Source organism: Haliaeetus albicilla, chromosome Z, assembly GCF_947461875.1.
Source record: "Haliaeetus albicilla chromosome Z, bHalAlb1.1, whole genome shotgun sequence".
Taxonomy (NCBI): domain Eukaryota; kingdom Metazoa; phylum Chordata; class Aves; order Accipitriformes; family Accipitridae; genus Haliaeetus; species Haliaeetus albicilla.
In genome coordinates, this window is record NC_091516.1 from 30,065,543 (window position 1) to 30,087,353 (window position 21,811).

Here is a 21,811-nt window from a genome sequence, read left to right on the forward strand (position 1 = left end):
ATTTCGGTGCAGAGCTGATGTTTCATCGTTGTGGTTTCAGCACCTCTTGAGGTAGGCAAGAGCTCACTTCATTCCATGTTCAACCCGTGGCTGTTAAATCAAAGATTACTCACTTTCAGTACAGATCACACAACCTACTTGCAGTACTCCCTGGCCCCGCCTTGTACCTATTTGTCGAGTGTAATCCTGATCCTATGAGGCCTCCTGTGCAGATGGATTTGCCACCAGTGGAGCTTCAAACAGGCATGGATCTGGTTGCAAGATGAGGACCTTATTTTATTTGTAGTTGATGTTTTCAAATAAGTATCAGTCAATTTTCGGCATACAGCAATTTTGAATTTACTGCAGATATACAGTATCACTCAAACTGAGATAATATAACCACTGAAGCTTGTAAATTGTGTTGTTAATTAGACCATGTGTTTTTGATGGACTTTTTAAAGCTATTAAAATTTACACGTTGGGGATTCAAATAATTAGTTCTCTTTCACATGTTTGACAGAATTGTGAATGGCATTTTAAATTCTTTTCTTACGGTAGAGCTGCTTTGAAATGTACCTAGAAGGAGAATCTGTATATCCTTCAGTGATGTGGGTGCCATGCACTTGTTGTAAATACATACCTTTCTTTTTCAGTATACTTTTTTCTTCTTAAATCAAAAAGTTTTGATGGCTGTAAGGAAAGTGGCTTGCATTTTAAGTTGGCCTGTAAATTCAAGAGCACATTGTGCTGATGAACAAAAGGAAGATAGTTCCCCATTTAGCCAGGTTGTAAAATAGCTCTTTGGGGAGCAAAGGTATAATTCCTGGCAAGTAACAGCATAAAAAAAATTCTCCACTTAACTGATACTCTTGCAGATCAACACAGGATGTGACTTGTCTGTTAAAGAACAGTTCTTTCAAGCCCTGCATGTGTTTGAAAAGCAAAGAAAAAAAGATAGAAGGAAGAATCTGTGCTTAATAATTTAGAAAACAAATAATTTTATTGTGTTTCTGATCTTCATTTATAGCACCAGCAACAAGTGGTGCAGGCTGTGGAGCGTGCCAAGCAAGTGACCATGGCAGAACTGAACGCAATCATTGGGGTATGTGGTCTTTCCGTTTTAGCTCTAATAGTGTTTGTAAATAGCTTTTCTTTTTCTTTCTCTCTTGTATGAACTCATTTCCATCAGGTGGGCAAAAGTTGTGGGCAGTGGTGAAGTTCAGTAGCTTGACCTTCATAAAAGCTGGGTACTACCTGAAAACTTTTGCTTGCACTGTACAGAGAAGACAAATGGGGTAATTGATGCCTGTGTTGTATCCATTCCCCGAAGCTGGGTCAGTATCTGGGTTTTTTTGGTCCTTTTTAAGTAACGTTGCTTCCTTTGCATACCACGTGCCAGTCTGCTTGTGCAGCCATGGTAATAGGTAGCCTTCATATGCCACACTGTGCTTTAGGAGGGTTTTTCCCATCCCTGCTGCCCAATTCTTTTTCTGGGTGGTGGCTCAAGACTGTGAATAGTCACCACACTTTTTATTTTTACATAAAAAATAGCTGTCGCTTTAAAAAAAAAAAACAAAAACAACACAAACAACCAAAATCGACGGCAAAATGACTTGTCACCAGTGCGCTCATAGGCGCCCTGCTGCTAGTCATCTAAAAATACGGGGGTGTGGAGCCCCTCTTGTAAAAGCTTTACTGCCAGCGGTATTAGCTCAGTATAGCAGTCCTGCAAGATTTTATGGGTGTGGGCAGCCACAGTGTTTACAACTGGAGAGGAGAAGGCATAACAACAAAAGCCATGGCTGTTCACACTACATAAAATAAAGGTGAGAAGTCGTAGCTTAATAGCACATTATTCACATGTGTAATTATGCAGCTGGTACAAGCAGTTGTTTAAGTTATTCTAATGAAGACACTACAACTGTACTTCCCATCTTCTGCGCCCTCCCAAATGCTTTTTCTTTTGTGTATAGATTATACATAAAAGTCTTTTCCTTTTTTTTATTCAGTGTATCAAACACACTTTGAAATGCTAATTATTCCATTTACTTTCATTAAAATTCAAATTGCTGAGTGAAGATGTGGATAAGGGTCGCCGAATAATCAATCTGAAGTGAAGATATTGCTTCAATTATGCCTCTGTCTTTTAACAAGGAAATCAGGACTCTCTGATCATTGCTGACGGTAGTGTAGAGCAGTGGTCTGATTGTAGCTTGTTTTTAATAGGCTGTTTCTAACTCTATTTTGTATCCCTCTGACCACAAGAAAACACTGGTAGTCAATTAGAAGATATAAATGGAAAAGAGCAACCTTTATTTCCTCTGAAGTGCCCGTTAGAAAGAAGGGGGTGAATCGGAGCGAGTCGTGTAGAATCATGAATAACATTTGTTGTATGTCTTTTACGCTCCAGTGGGGAGAGTGGGAGATGAATAATTTCCCAATTAGTTTTCATTACCTAACCAAAAATATTGCCTTCTATTAACATTCTTTGCATAAAGTAAGTAGCTAAAGGTTGGCTTCTTTGTTAAAGAAGTTTTTATACGTATGTGCTGCATGTGCATATGTAGCGTGTGTGTATATGTGCACGTACCATTTTTTTTGTGTGTGTGTACGTGCACACGCGTGTATATGAATACTTCATGGTCTACTACTGTACATTTTTGCCATTCACCTTTGTATGTATTAGGGAGACTGCAAAAAGCAATTTGCTTTCTAGTAAAGAATAAGTTGGTTGATGTAAAACTTGTAATGTTATAGATACTGGCTATTGCACTGGTTATTTAAGTTTATCCTGCTTTCATGAACCACTAAACCACACAGAATAAATATAAATGACTAGACACTTGTCTGGGAGACTGGCAGTAACTTGTTAGTCTTCCCCCATCCAGACAGAAGTAAATTTTCTGTATTGTTTGTTGCTGTGTGAATTTATCTCTTCAGGTCAATTGAAATTCTATTGCCTCAAATTTTCATAATACCTGAATTTTAGTTTTGTGTGTTAAAATTGGACAGCTCTCACCTCCCTCACAAGACTGAATTTTACCTTGCCCTACTGCCTTTTGTCACTCTTCTGTTTTATGTTGACTTAGGAAATGCTGTGTGGCCCTCTCTTTAGTTTTAGAGAAACAGGAGCAATACGGACTGAAAATTTTGTGTTCATCAGGTTTGAAGAGAAGTAATCTAATCCAATCTCCAAGAGATTCATTAAAAAAAATAAATAGGATAGCAAGTTATCAAAAAAGCTTAAGTTCTAGTTGTGTGAATACCCACAATAATGTTATGCCTGCACTTAGATTTAAAGTCTGAAAATGTAGCATGAGGCTAAAAAAGGCTTGCCATACTTTGTACATTGAATACCAATAAAAATAAAACAAAGAATGTAATTAGAAATCATGGCTTTTCTATATCTCTAATTATGTTGTCTTATATTATTTTGCTGTTTGGTAAGTCTGACAGAGTTTGTGTTCTTTTAACCCTGTGATATTTTAAAAGCTTCCAAAGTTCATTTGCTCTTCACAGTTTTAAAAATACATCTTTTAGTTACCCATTGAGCTGTGTATCAGACGAAGACAGAAGCAGTATTTGAGTTTTTGGAATACAATTGTAGCTTAAGTTTCTCTGTGCTTTGGCGCCCTATTCAGTTCACCTCACTCATGCTAAACCCGTTTGGTTTGAATGGAAGAACCCTAGGTTTGAGTTTAAAATGGCTTTTACCAGAATGGAGGATGGCACAAGAAAGAACCGAATGTGCACAAATCATGTCTCTCTTTGTGTTTCACCTGTATATATTTTTGTATGAATGTGCTCTGATTTAATGGAATCTGATGAAGCACCTTTTAACTTTGCAATATTATTCTATCTTCATTGGTAAATGAACCAAATCACTGATCCGTGCAGTTTAAATGCAAAATACCGAAGTGAGCCTGGAACCCGGAGAGACTGCTTGTTCTCCTGACAATAAACTAGTTGTGTTTAATGGAATGAAACACAGTTATAATGACTTCTTTCACAGGTCATGTTCAGTTTAAAACTGTTGACGGGCTGAAACAAGTTAAATATCATCTGTCTTCTGGAGAGATGCAGGGAGAAAAACTAAACCAAAACTAGGTATTGTAAGCATGCTGTAGGAGGACTGTAAATCTGCAGGCATCCAGACTCTGCATCTGGTGTTTGCCATGGATGGTATGGTACAGCGTTCTTGCTCGGAGCAATTTGTAGTACGCATCCAGAGCTCCTTTCCAGGTTGGGTGTATCAGGATGAGCAGTGTGATGTATCCAGTTGATCTTGTCATGTGTCACAGCTGCCATGGTTTTAAATTAGAATCTGCAAGATCACACTGTTGAAACAACATACAAATTGTTGCCTTAAATCAGTAATATGATCTAATTAGGAATGATGTTTTCATTTCCTGTATTATTAAATTGAATCATCTAACTCTCTTAAAATGTGGTGACTTCTTTTTGGTTTTTTTTTGTTGGTGGTTTTTTTTTATTATTTTTTTAAATCCATTATGCTATATAATTGGAGCATGCTGTGCGAATGTGGTTGCGTTTTAATATGGGCACTAGAGAATTAACTTGCAACTTTATAAGAAATACATCAGAGTCTTTTTTTTTTCCTCCCTCTGTTTAAAATAGTCAGTTTTCAACTGCTGTTGGGTAGTAAGGCAGAAATGGAGGCTACTGCTTGTGTGGCTGTTTATCACATGGAGAGAGATAAATGTACCAAAAACTTAAGAACAGGTATGTGATGGCGTTCAAAGAAAATGCAGTTTAGCACAAGAAATGCTGAACCTCAATTTTTAGCAGTGACATTTTAATGATAGGAAGTCTGCAAAATTATTTGCCATCAATTGTGAAGGCAATAACAAGCCTTGGTGGTTTTTCACACCCTCTGTGTTAAGTGCTTTCAGAATGACAGCGTAAACTGTGTTGGAGAACTCCAAGGAAGTAAAACTGATTAAAATGTTCATGCTTGAATGGTGCTGATGGAATAGTTCATTTGGACTTTCTCTACCTCCTGCAGCTCAAGCTGAAATATTAAAATTCAGTGGATTTAAATCTCTCTCCCCTCAGCTCAGGAAAAAAACATTACATTTTAATAGGTTTTAAACTCGTAATTCATTGGTTTGGAGCAGCACTATTAAATCTATTTAAATATTCCTTGTATTACTAATGAAATGATTTAAATGATTTTTCCTTTACCATTCTATACATCTGAGTGAAAAAAAAAAAAGGCTTTGGTTTAATTTTTAAAGGTCTTGTTTTATTATGTCACTTTTATTATCTTCTTTAAAAATAAGCAAATGGCAGTTAGTGGAAGAAAGGACTCCTTCTGTATTGTCACATATAATCATCAAGCTACAAAGTTCCTTCTTTAATACACCGCTTGTCACAATTTCTACCCTGTGTTTGAGGCTGAGGTGCTTGTTTGGCCCATCTCGAAAGGTGTGTAATTTTTGGTTGCTTTCAAGCGAGCAGTCCATTTTACACCTGTGGATTACGCCGCCTGTTTAAAAAATAACAGTATGCCATCGCAGTCGTGGAAACCTCTGGAAGTGGCGCAGCGCAGATAAGTACACACAAGTTGTAATAAAAACTTGGTGTCGGTGCATGCTATCATTGCCATGGTGCCCGCGGTCCGGGGCTCCTGTCGCCAAATGCCGAGGGGCTTTTTTGCGTTGGTGCTTAATGTACAGAGGTATCTCCCACTCCTCGCGGAGGGTGGGTTGTTTCTGCCTCTTGCGTTTGCTTGCACTGTGAGGAAGAGCGAGAGGTTTTCGGGGCTGAACCCAGGCAGCTGAGGGGAAATGTTTTGATTCCCGTTTGTACGGCAAAGTCATTCCTGCCCAGTGTGCACGTTCAGAAACGGGAGCTGCGGGGAGGATAGGGGATGGCGGTAGAACGAGCAAGTGCGTTGTAGCATGGGGCAACAGTCACTTGTCTCTCCAGCCCTTCTGTATTTCTTGTTCGAAGGCATATTAAGCAGTGATGGAAGCTTAAATGCTGTAAAACAAGTTGGCCATCTGCCGTGTGTTGTACACAGGTTGTTACAGAGGGAGGTGGCAGAGGAGGTTGACTTAATGGGTGCGTGCTTTGAGTTGTATTTATTTGTGTCCCCGCAAGAAATGTTGAAATTCATTCCTCCCTGTTTAATTACTCTTCTTTGCTGCTTGTGTATGGAGGATGTGTGATGATACGGTCCTGCAAATTCTTTGATGCTGCCTAGTGCCTGAAATTGAGTTGTAGAAGGAATTGCAGACATAGAAGGCTTTTGGGTGAGCACTTCTGGTTTTGAATTATTCATCTGAAGTCTGGCTAGGTTAAAGACACTTTGGTTTGGGGGGGGGAAAGAGATGTTTTATAGGGATTTTTCTTCTCCCCATATACCCAGGGGCCAGTTTAAGAGCGAGCCTTGCAGGGGAGGCCTAATTTAAATAAAACTCTTCATATGCAGCATTATCCTGATTTAAGAAAGCTGAAAATGAGGCACAGGATCTTTTTAGGGATTTTTGAGGGAATTAATTAGAAAGTAAATAATTCCAGGTTCCATATTTACTGAAAAAAACACTCTGAGGATGGATTTTAAATGCTGTTGCTACACTTGGAATGGGCTGCCACTGTTTTCCTCTTCTCCTATTTTCAGTAGCTGTGGTAGCTACTGAATTTATATTGGTCTATCACTATATGAGCAGTCAGTAACACTGCAGTGTGAAGTGCAGACCACTTATTACATCTCACTGCCAATATGCTGATGCCAGAGGCCCTGCTCGTTTTGCTTAAGTAAGTGCATGTGACATGAGTGTTATGGCTCACATACTGTATCTGATCAGGCAGGAGAGCTGACTTCTGCCTCCATGTTTCTCAAGGTTATCCAAACCCTGGCACCAAAGCTATGTGACTACCGTATTTTTTTTTTTAATTAGGATTAATCTGTGCAGATATGAGGAGTCCTACGGAGAATTTTCTTCGTGTTCTACAGCATGAACATATGCAATATTTTATTTATGACTTATTTTTGTACGGTCTCACTTCACACACAGTAGAAAGGAGAAAACACTGTTGCCAAGGTGGTCTGTACTCCAGTGTATGGAAGCTGTCTCCAACCAAATATAGATTTGCCATACTCCCATCAGACTCTTGGTCCATTATGTACTGTATATTGCCTTCAGTAATGGCCTTGTACCAGTGCTTTGGAATAGAAGAAAAAGTGTATAAAGGATCTTTTGATTTTGAAGTGTTGTGAAGGCAGGGGTTTCCCAAAAAGGCTTCATTGCAAAATTAGCAATGTTTATTTACTCAATGGAGATGCAGCCCATTTAAACATGTACCCTTACTGTACAGTATAGCCTAAAGATGGTTATTACTGGGTCATGGTTTCATACTGTAGAGCTCAGATATCACTCCTAAACAGGGTTGTATATTTGTTACCTAGACTTCTTCCCAACCGCACTTGGTAGGCTGTTGCCTACAGCTGTGAATGAAGACTAGGATTTCATACAGTCGACCAGTCAAGCGTTTGCTTTTCTTCACGTATGTGGGTAGTTCTTTTGGTGTCTCCAATCTTAAACATAGGGTAAACCGAGGGCTTTAGTGCTTAACTGGGATGGACAGTAAAATACTGCATAAGGAAAGTATTTGCAGATACTAAGTTCATCCATGAAGAAGGAATTTAAGTGGTCTTAAATCTTGAAATTGTCTGATACGTCAGAATGTCTGACTTTTGTTAGTGAGACAGTTCCTTGCTTATTGTTTGGTGAACTTTTCACAGTCACTTCCTTAGTATATGGATGCATCACAAGCATTGATGAACTTCAGTAATGTTTCTGAAACAAGGGAGTAATGCTTTCCCTGTTCTACCTTTGGAGAAGTCTGAGGTAAAGAGAACAAATGGTCCTTCCACAGTCTTGGCGCTGCAACTTAAATCCAGGTGATTTGCTCCTTGTCAAGACCTTCCTTTATCAAAGCTGCTATAGCTGGGAAACTGCACTAAAGCAAAAGAAATCACTTTAAGTTTCAGTTATTTGACTAATCGGCACTATGTTAAAGGGACAGAACACTACATCTCTCAAGGAAATCTGCTTGGAGAGACATAATGATATCCACGTGTCCTAACACCTAATGTTGACCTGTGGGAGGAGGCTGCTCACCACCGAGAAGAGTAGGCATTACAGTGCTCTGCACAGGACCAGAGCTGCAGCAGAAATGGCAGTCTTTAAAGACGCAGAATGGGTTGGAAGAATGGATCAATCAAAGCAATCCGGGTTTTTATCCCAAGCAAAGACAATTTGCTGAAATCCAACACAGTGTGTGTTGGTGTGTTGTAAGCATGATGAAACATAGCGTTAGCTCTTACAGAGTTACAGAGCCAGTGCTTCTCAGTAATTGCTATCCAGAAATTTGACTTGCTAAGGATTGATTTTTAAAGATGCATTAGGGAAATGCATATGTGAGATGCTTAACATGCTTGTCTTTTATGCTAAGGCTACGTGGCTCTTAGACTATACCTTGTGAGGAAGCTTAGAAGTGAATTATAATTGCCACAATAAAAGCTCTGGTGATAGAATTGCTTATAGATTTAGCAGCTCGGGTCTCTCTGTGACCAGTGGCATTGCTTAACTTTTCTTCTAGCTTTTATTGTTTGATTCATTATACATCTCAGATGGTACTTTTTTCACTTTTCAGTCATGTTTATGTAGCCCAGAGTTTCAGAAACTTTTTCATGTGAGAGCCCTAGAAGAAGGTTATTTAGGACTCTGCTGGGAAGAGCATAGTCTTGCTCTCATTTTGTAGCTCTAAAGAAAAGGACCAAGATTCACCAGGTCACAACAGGGACGCTGTTTTCCTGCTGTCAGTCCAGAGGAGAGAACATCTCTTCCTAGGGTCCATGGGTAGGACGTGAGTGGAGCACTTGGTAAATAAGGTACCTCAACCAGTGTGCACCCACCTATTCAGAGCTGATTTTTGCCTCTGTTCAGCTGTAACAGAATACAGCCAGTTGCTGTCATCATTACTCTTTTGTCTGCATTGGTCTTTGTGAAAAGGCTTTGAAGTGGAGGTTTGGTATGTGTGGCACATTTCATGCCACTGGCACTCCATGTGGTAGGACCTTGAGCTTACTTGCATTTGGTGCTTTCAGCCTTCCCTTGCAGGAGATGTGGATTTTCTTTGCCTTAGGTAGCAATTGATGGGGGAGAAGGAAGGAGAAGAGAGCTTATGTGGCATGATTTATGCAAGAATTTCTGCCCTTTATTAAATGATAATAGAAAGTGATTCTAAAGAGCCTAATTCTGCCTCCCTCCGCCTCCAGTGTGAAATTGAGATGGAGAGGAGTCTTGCAAGCAGAAGTCTTGCAAACTGAACTCCAGGATTCTGGGGGAAGGTGCACTTGGTCTTTTGCAGGAGGCTAGGTTTTCCTTTATTAAAATGCTGGCCTTTTTAACCACAAATCTTTATTTGCTAGTAGGTTGTATTAATTTTTTTGTTACTTTTGTCCTCTGTCTATGCTGTTTCACTGAGTGAAAAATAGTCATAAGGGGGGAAGGGAGGACAAATGGTGAAACATGTATCCTGACATATGTTCCTATATATATGATTAAGAACGGAAATGTGCTCTGCATATATTGTCTTTCATCCCACAGTATGATTCGGGAGGTGACTTTTTGTTCCTAGATCACTTAAAAGATCTTTGAGGCAATTTGTGGAGATATGATCCTGATAGTTTCTTTGTTATTTATGTAGGAGTTCTAAATACTCCCCTTCTGATTAATGACAGCTATTGATTTTTTTCCTTCCCCCCATAGTTTTCTCAGTGGAGCTTGCTTTCCTCCTGTACAATCAGCATTCTCAAAGGCAGAAATTACTGATTCTTAGAGAGTAAAAAGCTTGGCATTTGCTGCTTTTTAAAAAGTTTTTTATTATTGTTGTTGTTGTTGTTGTTATTATTATTATTATTATTATTATTATTATTATTGGTCTCCTCCTTATTGTCCCTCTTTTTTCACCATTTTTCATTTTTTTCCTAGATTTTTTCTAACCAGTGCAATCATTCCCCTTTGTGAACAGAAACAACGTTTGTGTTTTCCAGTATATAAGCTGCGTCTGATTGTTTAGAGTCCCCACCAATCTCTGATACCTTTCTTTCACACTGGGCATGTTCATTTGCTAAATGATCACTCTCCCTTAGAAGAGTAAAGATAGTAGATTGCTCTACCCTACATCTGTACCACAGTCTCCTTATGGCAAACCAATGATGTGATACACATGCATAGAGGACCAGCAGAGAGAGAAAAGGAAGTACAAACAGTGCACATCATGTCAGGGGTGCGAACAGGCATGACAGATAAAAATTCCTATCATCCTAAGCACACTCATAATTGTGTGTGCCAAAGGACTTCTTTTTCTTGCTGGTCTTTAAACCATTGACATTGATACTGCGTACTCTCGAGCCATTGTTTTTATGTCTTTATTTGCTCTTCACCTTGGTTCCTGTTTTATCTGTATGCTGCCTTTACTAATGATTCACCCTGAGCAATCAATCACTTCATCTAACAAATTTCAGACAATGAAGCTATTTTATCCAGAGTTTTTGAGGTCCCCTCCCAGCTGTATTGCAGGTATGGGTAGTGCACCCATGTATATAGATATAAAATACCTTTTTGAGACATTAGTTTGTTAACATTAGAAATGTCTTCAGGTTAGAGGAGTATGTTCAGGTTGTTTGGATAATGGCTGTGAACTTTCAGGGTCTGTAAGAGGAAAAGTGGTAGATTATTGTGACAAAGAGCTGCTTGGAAAGTATCCAGTAAAAACTTGAACCTTTTCCAGGAAAATAGGCTTTGAATGTGCTGACTATAACAAGAGAGCATTAGAAGCTAATTTGTTAGTGGGTTTATTATCACATTTTACTTTAAATTTGATCTCTTAAGATGTGTTGGGAAAAGAATTAGGCTCAGCATCAATATTTAGAATTGCAGTTGTAAAAATTAGTGATACTCAGATAAGAACCTTTTGCAAAGCCTTTTTACCCATTTGTTTAGATGTGACTTTGGAGTTATTTTACTCTTTACTGTACACTGCCTAGAAGAATATACAGAAAATTAAAAAATAAAACCAGATTAGTAGTAACCAGATGTTATCTTTATTTGACATGTTAACGTATGTCTTGAAAGTTTTACTTCAGTTTTTACTACTAAGCTGATTTCAGTGATCATCTTCCTAAACTTATTACCAAAAGAACGCAGTCTTCTTTTGTGGCTTCTTTCTGACTGCTGGGTTTACTCTTGCTCTTATATTTTTGTGTGTCGGATGTTTCTTAAAAACATTGCAATCTATTCACAGTTCTGTAGGGCATATCTCTTGGTGGCTAACTGTTGCTGTTTTTATTTTTAAATAGTTCTGGGAAATTTACAGCATAATAAAGCCTGGTGTAGTGCCTTTGCAAGTTTTCACCTATTATGCATTGATGCTGAAAATGTATGCTTGACTTTACGCATACGGTAGTCAGCTGTGATGGGATTGTCTAAAGTTAACCACATGCTAAGAGTTCATAAATAACATGACTGAGGATAACAAATTAAAAGGAAGATGGAGCAGTGGGAAGTGAAAGCATTACAGCAACATCAAAAAAATTATGTGGTTGCTCAGCTGGCTCATTTTCAGGCCTTCCTTGCAAGTTTTTAAATTGTGTCAGATTTTATGATCTAAATTCATGGTATAGGCAGAAAGAAACGTAAACTTTCTTCCACAGTGGAGTGTTTCTGTATGGGGAGAATATCTGTCAGTTGTCTTACTCCTCCATATCTTTGGCATTTTGATGACTAGAGGAGACCACCTTTTTTTACCACTTTGTAGCACTAACCTGATGCCCAGTGGGTTAAGGAATTGCCCTTGTTTTTATAACTTTCCCTGTAACCAAGCAAGCTGTGTACAGGCCACCCGGGAAGCTGATGCTCACCAGTGACACCCATCGGCAGTGGAAAAGCAAACCAAAGCTGTGGATATTGTGGGCATTTGAATTTAGTAATAGATTTCAGAGATCTGGAAACAGCAGTTAGGGATGCACTGTCACTTTGTCTTTACCTTCTTGAGTACGTCTGTTAGCAAACAGTGCTTAATTATGCAATCATATATTTTTTTTCCTTTTGCCTTTTTAGATTCTGAGAGCAAAAGCTTGCCCAGTGTTTCACTTGAATTCTTGTCATTTCTGTTTTCAGACCAGTGCCGCACTTTTGCCGTACAACGTTGCTGAAGGTGTTGGAGGAGTTTGTAGTCCTTCCTGTACCAATGCAATCCTAGTCAACGATCCTCCTCCTGTTGTTGAACTTTTAGACCCAGGTTATCTATGTCTGTGTGGCACAGGCATGTGGGGCTATACTGGAATTTTGGGTGTTAGCTTAGATTTATTTAGCAGTCTGGTTTTCATAGCAAAGTGTTTTTGTGCCATTACAATGTTACTGAATTGCACCAAACTTCTACTGTATCAGTGAATGACAATATTGTGACTGCAGGGGGCATATTCTTCTAGATTTGATGTTCCCATCATTTTCCATGGAAGAGCTTGGTCTCTTCAGAAGGGTTCTGCACGGCAGGAAGGCTGTTGGTTTGTTTTTTGTTTGGGGTTTTGTTTTTTTTTTCCTACTCTCTCCAGTTATTTTCAGAGCTCTCTGGAATTCAACTTGCAGTGAAAACATGTCAGTTCTTGGCCAAGAGGGACTGGGCCAGCCATGCTGTTCTGGGTAATGTCAAGCCACTAGGCACTGAGGTGTCATTACCCATACTACTCCTAATGCCCATGTTATATCTGGGAGGTATTAATGATGTTCAGTACATCCAGGGTGCAGTCTGTGCTGCTGTCTTACTGAGCTATGTAGAGAGGTTCCTAAAAAAGAGCAGTAAAAAAAGGGGATTGCACTTGTGGTGCAGTTTTCTTCAAGCTCTTCGGAAACCATCCTGTATCCATAGAGGAGGTCATATAATGCAAACTGGGTGGGTCATTAGGCAGATCTGTATGGATTGTACAGTACTGTGCAATGAGTGTCCCTTACCTGGTACACTTTGGTTGACAGAGAAATACTTAACAAGGGGAAAGCTCTGTCACTGTTGATATGCTCAGGCTCTCCTCAAAGTCTTCGCTTCAAACCACTGGCGGATTCAGGCAGATGCCTTCTTGCAGTGGTTTATAGCATGTTCTTGAACAAGAATGGGAAATTCCTTGTTTAAAATGAGACTCCAGAACACAGATTATTTTGTCCATTCCTTTTCTTTCTCTCGCTCTCTTCCTCCCTCCCCAAATCAGGCATGCCAGATTGTTCCCTTGCTGTAAGGCAGCCCCATTCAAACCCTGAAGCTAAACAATACACTGTTGGCTCTTGCTTTGTTTCACTGTAGTTAGTTTAAAATTCTGAGAAATGAAGCATCCTTCCATAATACTATCAAGCAAGAAAAATGTGTTTGATACTTTCTACAAGAAGGAGCGCCTGCTGGAATGACATGGGTTTGCAACCAGGGAAAGGATTGAGCCTTCCCTCTTCCACCTGGAAGAATTTTCGTTCTGTTGTGGGTTTTGGGTTTTTGTTTGTTTGTTTGTGGGTTTTTTTGTGCTTCTCCCCCCCACCCCCCCTTATTTTTTGTATTTTAAATATTTTTTCTTTGCCTTCCTTTGGATTGTTCCCCTCCTTTCCCTGGCACTGATCTGGGTTGGATGACATGCATGTGCCACTGCCAGTCTGATTCTACCACCTGGGTTGTATTTCCAAGAGTAAGAGAAGGATCTGTACTTTCACAGGGGGGTGTTGAGGGAGGCATGCATGCAGTGTGCTGCACGAGTTACGTAGTATGCTGTATGTGACTCTCAGTCTTTTACTTTCAGCTCACCCTTATGTAGAGATTCATGCTAGGGAGGGAAGAGAAAAATGAAGTGAAGAGTGTATTGTCTCTTGTTTCATTAAAGAGCTGGGTTGCAAGGTGGGAAGTGAATTTAGGCTCAAGTGAAAACCAAACAAAAGTAGGACTTGAATCTTTGCAATTAGGAATTTAAAATGGAATTAGGAATTTAAAATGGAATGTTTTTATGCAAAGCGAGTTAAGTTTTTATTTCTTCTTCTTCCAAAGTCTTATATACAGACTTGCAGGGGGGACAGAGCAATCCTAGAGGACTTTTGATTTGATTTACCCTGAGTCCTGAGCAGTGACTGCTTGAAAACAAAAAGAAAATTTCAGAGCTGATCTAGTTACTGTATGAACAGAAATTAGTTGGACGGTTAGTGGGCAAGCCTTAGACCTGAACAGATCTCACTTAGGATATAGTTAACATAGCTTTTTCACCTGTTTTTTTGTTTTGGGTTTTTTTTTTTTTTCCCTGCCCTCTCATTGAGTAGCAACAAACAATCTGCCTCTCCCACAGTGGTTAGTATAGCACAGAGCTTGGTGCAGCTCTAGTTGAGGTCAAGCACTCCAATTCGAACCTCTCAAGGGCTTTCTCTATGTGTTGCCAGTGTACTGGTAAAAATGACTTTAAACTCTTGTCAGCGCAGTTACTGGTGCATGCATCACAGTCCCACTCAAATAAACCTGTCACAACACAGAGTCAGCAGCTAGAGAAGAGTACAAGGGCAGGCCTCTAGCTTTTCATTCGAGCATCACTAAACGTGCACAGAGTGCCCAATTATTTCAGCATTATTGAGCAAGCCTACAGGAGGACCCAAGCCTTGCTACATTAGATTTTCTTTAGTAATTTGCTCAAGTACCGCTGAGGACACTTAAAGGGCTTAAAACGGTGGCTGCAACCAGTTTCCTTTTCTGGATTGTTAATTCAGGTTTTCTCTTTCAAATTAACTCTCACTGCATGCTGTGCAGTAGCGCTGGGAGAACTGTTTAACACTAATTTTCTCAATTTTCAGCAGCTTTTTTTTTGGCATTATATAACTGCTTTTATAGTTACATATGTTTTGATTAGACGTGTACGTGGTGCATTTCTGCTAGAAAGAGTAAAATGCAATACCTCTGTCAGAGACATAAAAATTTCACCAAAACTGTAAAATTCCTTTCCTTTATTCTTTCTTTAAAATTTTTTGTTGTTCTTTTAATTCAGCCTGAAGTTTACCGATGCTGTTGTGTCCAAACATATGGACATTTTTAAAATGCCAGGGTGTTTGTGAGAGTTGATATCTGGATCGATCAGAAGCATTGGTTGATGCGATCAATCACATTTGATGTACAGGATCAGTCGGACAACCCCTGGCTCCCTGAACAAATTCAATATCTGTGTTTCGTTTTTCACAGCAGCAACAACTCCAGGCCCAGCATTTGTCACATGGACATGGTCTTCCCGTGCCGCTCACTCCGCACCCCTCGGGCTTGCAGCCTCCGGCCATCCCACCCATTGGCAGCAGTGCTGGTCTCCTGGCACTGTCCAGTGCGCTGGGGGGGCAGTCCCACCTCCCAATTAAAGATGAGAAGAAGCACCATGATAACGATCACCAAAGAGGTAGGTGCTGCCAGATGAGTGTGTGTCTTCATTCATTTCTCTTCTTTCCTTTTTTTAAACTCTCCTCTTTAAAAAAAAACAAACCAAAACAACAACAAAAAAAGGAACTTTCGCAAGGATTCCTAGCTAATTGCTTCAGTATTTATTACCTAGCAGTAGCCAGAAATTGTGTTCAAATGCTAGAAATCCAGTTTCATAAATCTGGCTACACAGTATTAATAATTAACTGTACAGGAAAGTTAACATCTGTGCAATTTATTATTTAACAGACATCAGGATTCTTTCTTCTGAGTATGAGAAATGTATAATTTTATGTAAACTAACTAGCACTTTTCTCTTTCTCTCTCCCCCCGCCTCCCCATCCCCTGCCACTGCCTCCTCCCCTCCTTGCACACGGGGGCTGCTCTGCGTGCAGACAGAGACTCCATCAAGGTAGGGCTCCATTTCATAGGTGTAAGGGGTGGCTTGAAAGAGCTGCACGCTGCGTTTTTCTGAAGTATGGCCCAGAGTGGTGGAAAAAGTCACAAAGTGAAACCGGGTGGTGACGCTCATGTTGATTAGCAGAGCCCTGCACAGACCGTGTATCACACTAAGAAAGTGGCTGGTAGTGGGGGAGTTAGGATTGCAGGCAACATGCCGTGCTGTGGGTTTGGTGGAACAGCACTGAGCCTGTTCCTGGGTAAAAGGAAAGGGCTGCCTGGGCTCTCTGCCCAAGCTTATGAGACAGAAAGAATTAGCTGGTAGTTTTAAGTCATTTGGAGGCTGTAAATTGTAATTCTGATAATACCCTAATAATGCAGTTATGGAAGCAGAGCTCTGTCGCTCACAGGGGAGGGGTGGGGTGCTGCCCACTGCCCTGGCTGAAGCCATTGGAGAGGAGCGAGCTGCTGTTCCCTACCCCAGCGAAGGTGCTGCTCGCACTGAGGATTGATCCTGCCTTCCTTTTCCAAAAGTTAACTTTCAGGTTCTGAATATGACTCTGCAGCATACCTGTGCGCACCATCCTGTGCGTGGTGGTGTTTATAAGGAGATGCAATACACACCTCGTGGCTTGCGTAGTTTTGAGCATACGGCGATGCATATGACTACAGTTCAGCGTATGTGCCTGGATGCTTGTCCGTACTGTATAGCCACCAGAGTCTCTCAGAGGCTCCTGGGGGTTTAATGCTGCAAGTGGGGAGGTACATCTTGGCCCTGCCCTCTCCCAGATCAGTCTGCTCTCCTTGCCGCTGCTGGCGGTTTACCAACTCCGCCATGTGAGGAGCTGTGCCTTTGCTTCTCCAGCAGCTCCAGGTGGGGATGTGTCCCGCAGCCTTCTTCAGCGTGCCCATTCTGCCACTGGCAACTCCGCCACGTCCCAGCCGAGTGCAACTGAGCCGATGGTTGTCAGTTTTGCTGTTACCCACATGGCTCTGCATAACAACAAGGAGCTGACAGGAACTGTCAGTTTTTACTGTGAGCAGCAAAGGCACTGAAGCTGTCTATCTGCCAACGTAGGACAACAGCACGTTGGATTTCACTTCACCTTCCTTGTCATGAGGGCTAGAAACTGGGATTACTGCTTTATGTGGCGAGGCTGGGTGCAGATTAGTGATGATTTCCCTAGAACACCCCCTGTTTGCTGTGAACATATACGTTTAGTCCATTTTCTTTTTTCCTGCACCCAAACAAACAAGTACAAGTAGGGAAGACACCTAAATGTGGGAATACAAACCCGCCTGGTTTCTTTAACGACTTTGCATACCTGTACAGTTGGAACCATGAAGCGTTTCACTCGAGAAAGTGAACGACGAGAACTGCTAGTATATGCCGACCACTGTTTTTAAACAAAATACGCTAGTCGTGTTTCTGTAATGTCTGTGGGATGTTGGGGTGTTTATGCTGGCATGGCTGTTATGGGGAGTGTTTATACCAAAAAGGCTGATTTTGTCTGGGAATGATTCAAAGACGCTGTTACTCATACAGCTTCAAGAGGGAGAGGAGGGTGTCGCTACTTTGTGCCAATTTACTGTGAAATGATAAGTAGATGTTTGTCTTGCACGGTGTTCAGATTGTGAGTTGGCTCATGTGTCAGCGTTATGGGGCTTGCTGCCAGCTTTGCAAGGTGAAATAGTTTGCTAATTTCCTTAAATGTTTTCAGTGATGCCCAGAGTAGCAGTTAGTCGCTTGTTCGATCGATCTGTCCTCCCTTAAGTGGCTCCTGGTTAAGAGAGGCTTTTTATGATTGTCTGCCGTGTGACTTGGGATGGTTTTTGCCAGCCAGAACGTGCCAGTTGCCAGCAGCTGGAGCCTGTGTGCTTGTATGAAATAATTTATTCATGCAGGATAATGCTCCTTAACATTTAACAGGTAATGAACGTGACATAAATTTCCTTCTTGCTTTTAATTTTTCCCTTTCCTCTTCTAATGTGCAAACAGGCAGCTCTGGTACTCTAAATAGTAAGTAATTTTTGGCCATCTGTCAAAAGGAAATTTCAATACAAATTTAAATTAATGGTGCCTGAAATTTTTTATAGCTCCTCTAAAAGCCTCTAATGTGCAGAAAATTCTGAATCTGCTGGTAGTAATTAGTGTAGCATGTAATGAGGATATGGGCAATGTTATACAGCCCCAGTGTAACGTTTTGATATGGTAGCAAAATTTTGATTTATACAAGGTTGTGCCTGCGTTTAATTGTGAGAGACACTTTAAAGTGTTTTCTTGCTGATACAGATTATTAAGCAGGGCAGATTTTAGAATAGCTCATAAAGTGTAAATTTACACTTTAGTGTACGATTCAGATAACGAAGGTACCCTACCCATTTCTACAAAGGAAAGAGTTTGGCTGAAGCATCTGATTTCTTGCCACCACTGCCAACGCTTTGGATTTGCTGGGCAGTTGTCTTCGTGTAACTTGCTCTCTCTAGCAGTGCCGGTCCCCACCCTCGTCCTGGTTCAGGCCAGGGAAAAGGCAGTTTGCATCACTCTTCTGAACGTGATGTTTCCTGCCTGGTAAGCCAGACTGGGCTCGCATCCTTCACAGCACCTCCCCTGAGTGAGCAGTTCCGTGGCTACTGAAACCGAGTAGTCACCTTCCAGGTAAACACGAGATTGTTCAAGAGCTATTTCTAAATAATAGATCAGCATCAGCACAGCAAGCTCTGTGGAGAAGGGTGGCTTTGGGAGGTCTCTGATTTTGTGTTGGATTCAGTCCTCTGAATCCTTTGCAAAGTTTGAAGTGTGGGAAAACTCTAGATGCGGTAAACTGGGTCATGGGAGCGCTCTTTGTGCAGCGGCAAGGCTGCGGAGCGGACAAAGGGAAGGGAAGGGTGGCAAGCGCCAGGGCTGTGCTCAAAGTGCAGCCCTGGCTTAAGGGCTCTGAGGGAATATAATGTGTTTAGACAGAAAGACAAACAGCTCTGCAGTTAACCGAGCAGCTTTTCACAGAGGACTTGGTGCGTCCCCTTTTCAAAGCAGTAAAACTTCTTTTAAAAAAAAAAAAAAAAGGATTATTCTGCAGTGGATTCTTGCTTGCTAATTGCACCCCGCAAGCATTTTTCTACCTCCAGCAAGAACTGCTGAAGCAGGAAGCACGTTGTTCTTCCCAGCCCTGGTACCCCCCCTGGGACAAATGCAGCAAAAGTTTCTCTGGCCTCTAACAAAGTCCTTTCTGTAAAACATACCATGAAGAAGCTAAGGAAGCATTTTGCGTGCAAAAGCACCACCTGGCAGAAAGTAGTCCAGCGCTAGCAGTCTCTTCCCGTGGCTCTCACTGTGGCAGCTGGAGCGAAGGACCCCCCAGATGCTGGCTGGGTTGGGGGCCTGCCCCAGGCAGCCAGGATGTCCCTGAGCAGCTTATTCCAGAATCTCAGTCTCTTCTGAATCCCTGCCTGGTGCACAGGATTCAACTCCTGTAACTTTTTACTGCATCTGTTGTTAATCCAGTTCTGTTGTTCTTTATACTCATGTGGTGCATTGCCTTCCCCGCCCCCCCCCCCCTTTTTTTTTTTCACCTGAATTGTAAATTACTTGGGGCGGAGACCATGCCCATAGTAAGACTTGTCAACATGGTGGAGACTGTTCATTTTGATGCTGGGTGCTACTGTTTCAGCAGCAACAATTGCCAGTAATTAAAAGCTGCAGTCTTGTGGCAGGAATAAAATAGTTTGTTTGAGATTCTTGTGGAAAAAAGAGAGTTTTAAATGAAAGAATCTGAAATAACATTTCAAATGCAGGTTTAGGGTGAATTTCTGCCTAACATGCTGGTGAACTGGAGGTGTGTCAGGGCAAATTCAAGTGGGTTTAACAGTAAGATTACTTTTGCCTTAATCTGTGTGAAGGCTAATAATTACACATGGGGCAGATACAGGGAAAGTGGATGGGTGCAATTCCCATGTTCCATTTACAGTTGTGGTGGCAGGTGCTCCAGTGCTTCTCAGTTTAGCTTCTCGAGCTGTTAGCCACTATTAAGTGTTTAGACCTCTGCTGATTTAGTATGTAAGAGTAAGCTGCTTATTTCTCCAGCTGTAATTTGATACTTAAAAAAAAGCCAACAACGTTGTATGAGTAATGCTTTTGCAAAAATGCCCAACATATATTATAAGACTTTGGATATTACCAAATGTACATTGCTCAGACTTTGTTCTTCTGCTGTTAAAGGAACACCACATAAACTGCCGTAATGTACTGCTGTGGACTTTGTCTTAATTGTCAGGTTTCTTTTAAACGAGACTTCCACTAGTGGCATGAGTGTCCTGCCAAATGTTTTTGCATTCAGTAAGTATTCAACGAGCCAAAGAAACATAAGTTATCTGTTACGCACTTAAAGAAATTTACAGAATTTATTTCCTGATCATTTTCTTATTTTGCCACTTTCACACCATTCAGCTGAAAAGCACTTCACAGGCTTGTTAAAATCCAAACGTTTCACACTCACGTCATAGATTCTGCTCGTGCCTTTCTCCGTTCAGAAACAAGGCATTGCGTGTATTTTGCTTTCCGTAATGATGAAGTAGTTTTAAGCTGAGCATATTTGAACTAAACTTTGCTCCACAGAAGCTGTGGTTTTGATCTTTGTGAGTGTTCAGGGAGTAGTGTTATCAAAATATAATGAGTAACTTCTGTTGGCTTGCGATACAGTAATTTTTTCAGTATTAATTGATATCTGCCTCTGGGCGTGTAAGCTGTGCTGAATGTAACAGGTGCCCTAATTCCAGAAAATGTGTTGTAATTGTTTGTTTGTGGAACAGATGAATAAATATCTGTGGGGCATAGCTGGTCCTCAGGTGGTGAACGTGAATGGATTAATGATGTGATTGGGTGAGACATGCTTGTTTGTTGCAGTCTCGTCCAGTAACTGTCTGCTGAAGCAGAACAAATATTAATTAGCAGGGTCCTGTTTGTTGTCTCAGTCTATCTTATGGAGCTCGTTTTTTGGCACTGGTGTTTTTTTCCTTAATAACCTTTTCATGGCTAGACTTGTAGCATGTCATTCAAGCCCTGTGGTTTTTAACAGAATTCTAGAACATGAAACTGAACCTCAGGTATATATCTCCCTGATGCATTTTTTTTCTTCCTTTCTTGCTGCCCCCACCCCCCAACCCCTTCGAGTTTTACATTTGTTTCTTTCATTCAGCATCACATCATTTGCCTTTTTAATGAGCTCGTCTGGGAATTTTAATTTAGTGTATTCGTATGAAAGTACTCTGGTATCAAAGAATCATCTGCTTCTGCCATTTCTGATGGCTTCACCTCCTTTACCCAATAGCTTTTTTCCCGCTTCTGTGTATTAACTGTACACTGGTCTCTTACCATGGACCTTTTTGCCAGTTACCACAGGGTGACTCTTAATCGGCAGTATGCCCACATTTGGACAGACTCCTGCAGTGCTTCTCACTATGAAACTTTATTTTGCCACTTGGTGGTTTAGGGTAACTCAGATGGTCTCTCTCGAGGTGCTCTCTTCACCTAGGAGGCAAACACTTACATGGGCTATAATTTCTAACCTGAGCAGTCATGTCTAATTATTTCCATAGCAACAGACTGTGATGTTGATAACACAGGATTATGACTTCACTTCATAGAGTAGGAAGAGGAAGTTTGCTGGGGTGAGGAGGTGGGTGGAAAGGTTCTCCAGTGCAAAGGCTTTGACAATGTAATAGCTGGGAGGAAAAGAAGTAAAGGGAGGGAATGAATTTGTTTATTATGTCTTCTGAAGTTCTCATTGTAAGTGTGCGATTAAAATCATACTTTGGATGCTGGCATTCATGGCTTACACCAGTTTACTCATGGTGAACATGTCTGGAATGAAGAACACATTTACAGGTTGGGTTAAATAGGTGTTAGTCAAAGTAATGGGAGAAA

At 40.9% G+C, this 21,811-nt stretch overlaps 1 protein-coding gene across 3 annotated transcripts in view; it reads left to right on the top strand.

Moving 5' to 3' along the window:
• The window catches only part of LOC104323190 (TLE family member 4, transcriptional corepressor), a 100,283-nt gene that overhangs the window by 41,427 nt on the left and 37,045 nt on the right, over positions 1-21,811 (top strand). Inside the window, exons 6-8 of one of the 3 annotated variants that reach the window (XM_069777166.1) lie at positions 1,010-1,084; positions 15,265-15,469; positions 15,885-15,901. In XM_069777166.1, coding sequence (XP_069633267.1) covers positions 1,010-1,084; positions 15,265-15,469; positions 15,885-15,901 — 297 coding nt within the window. The remainder of the gene's footprint in view (positions 1-1,009; positions 1,085-15,264; positions 15,470-15,884; positions 15,902-21,811) is intronic. The other 2 variants (XM_069777167.1, XM_069777168.1) reach the window with 2 other exon arrangements.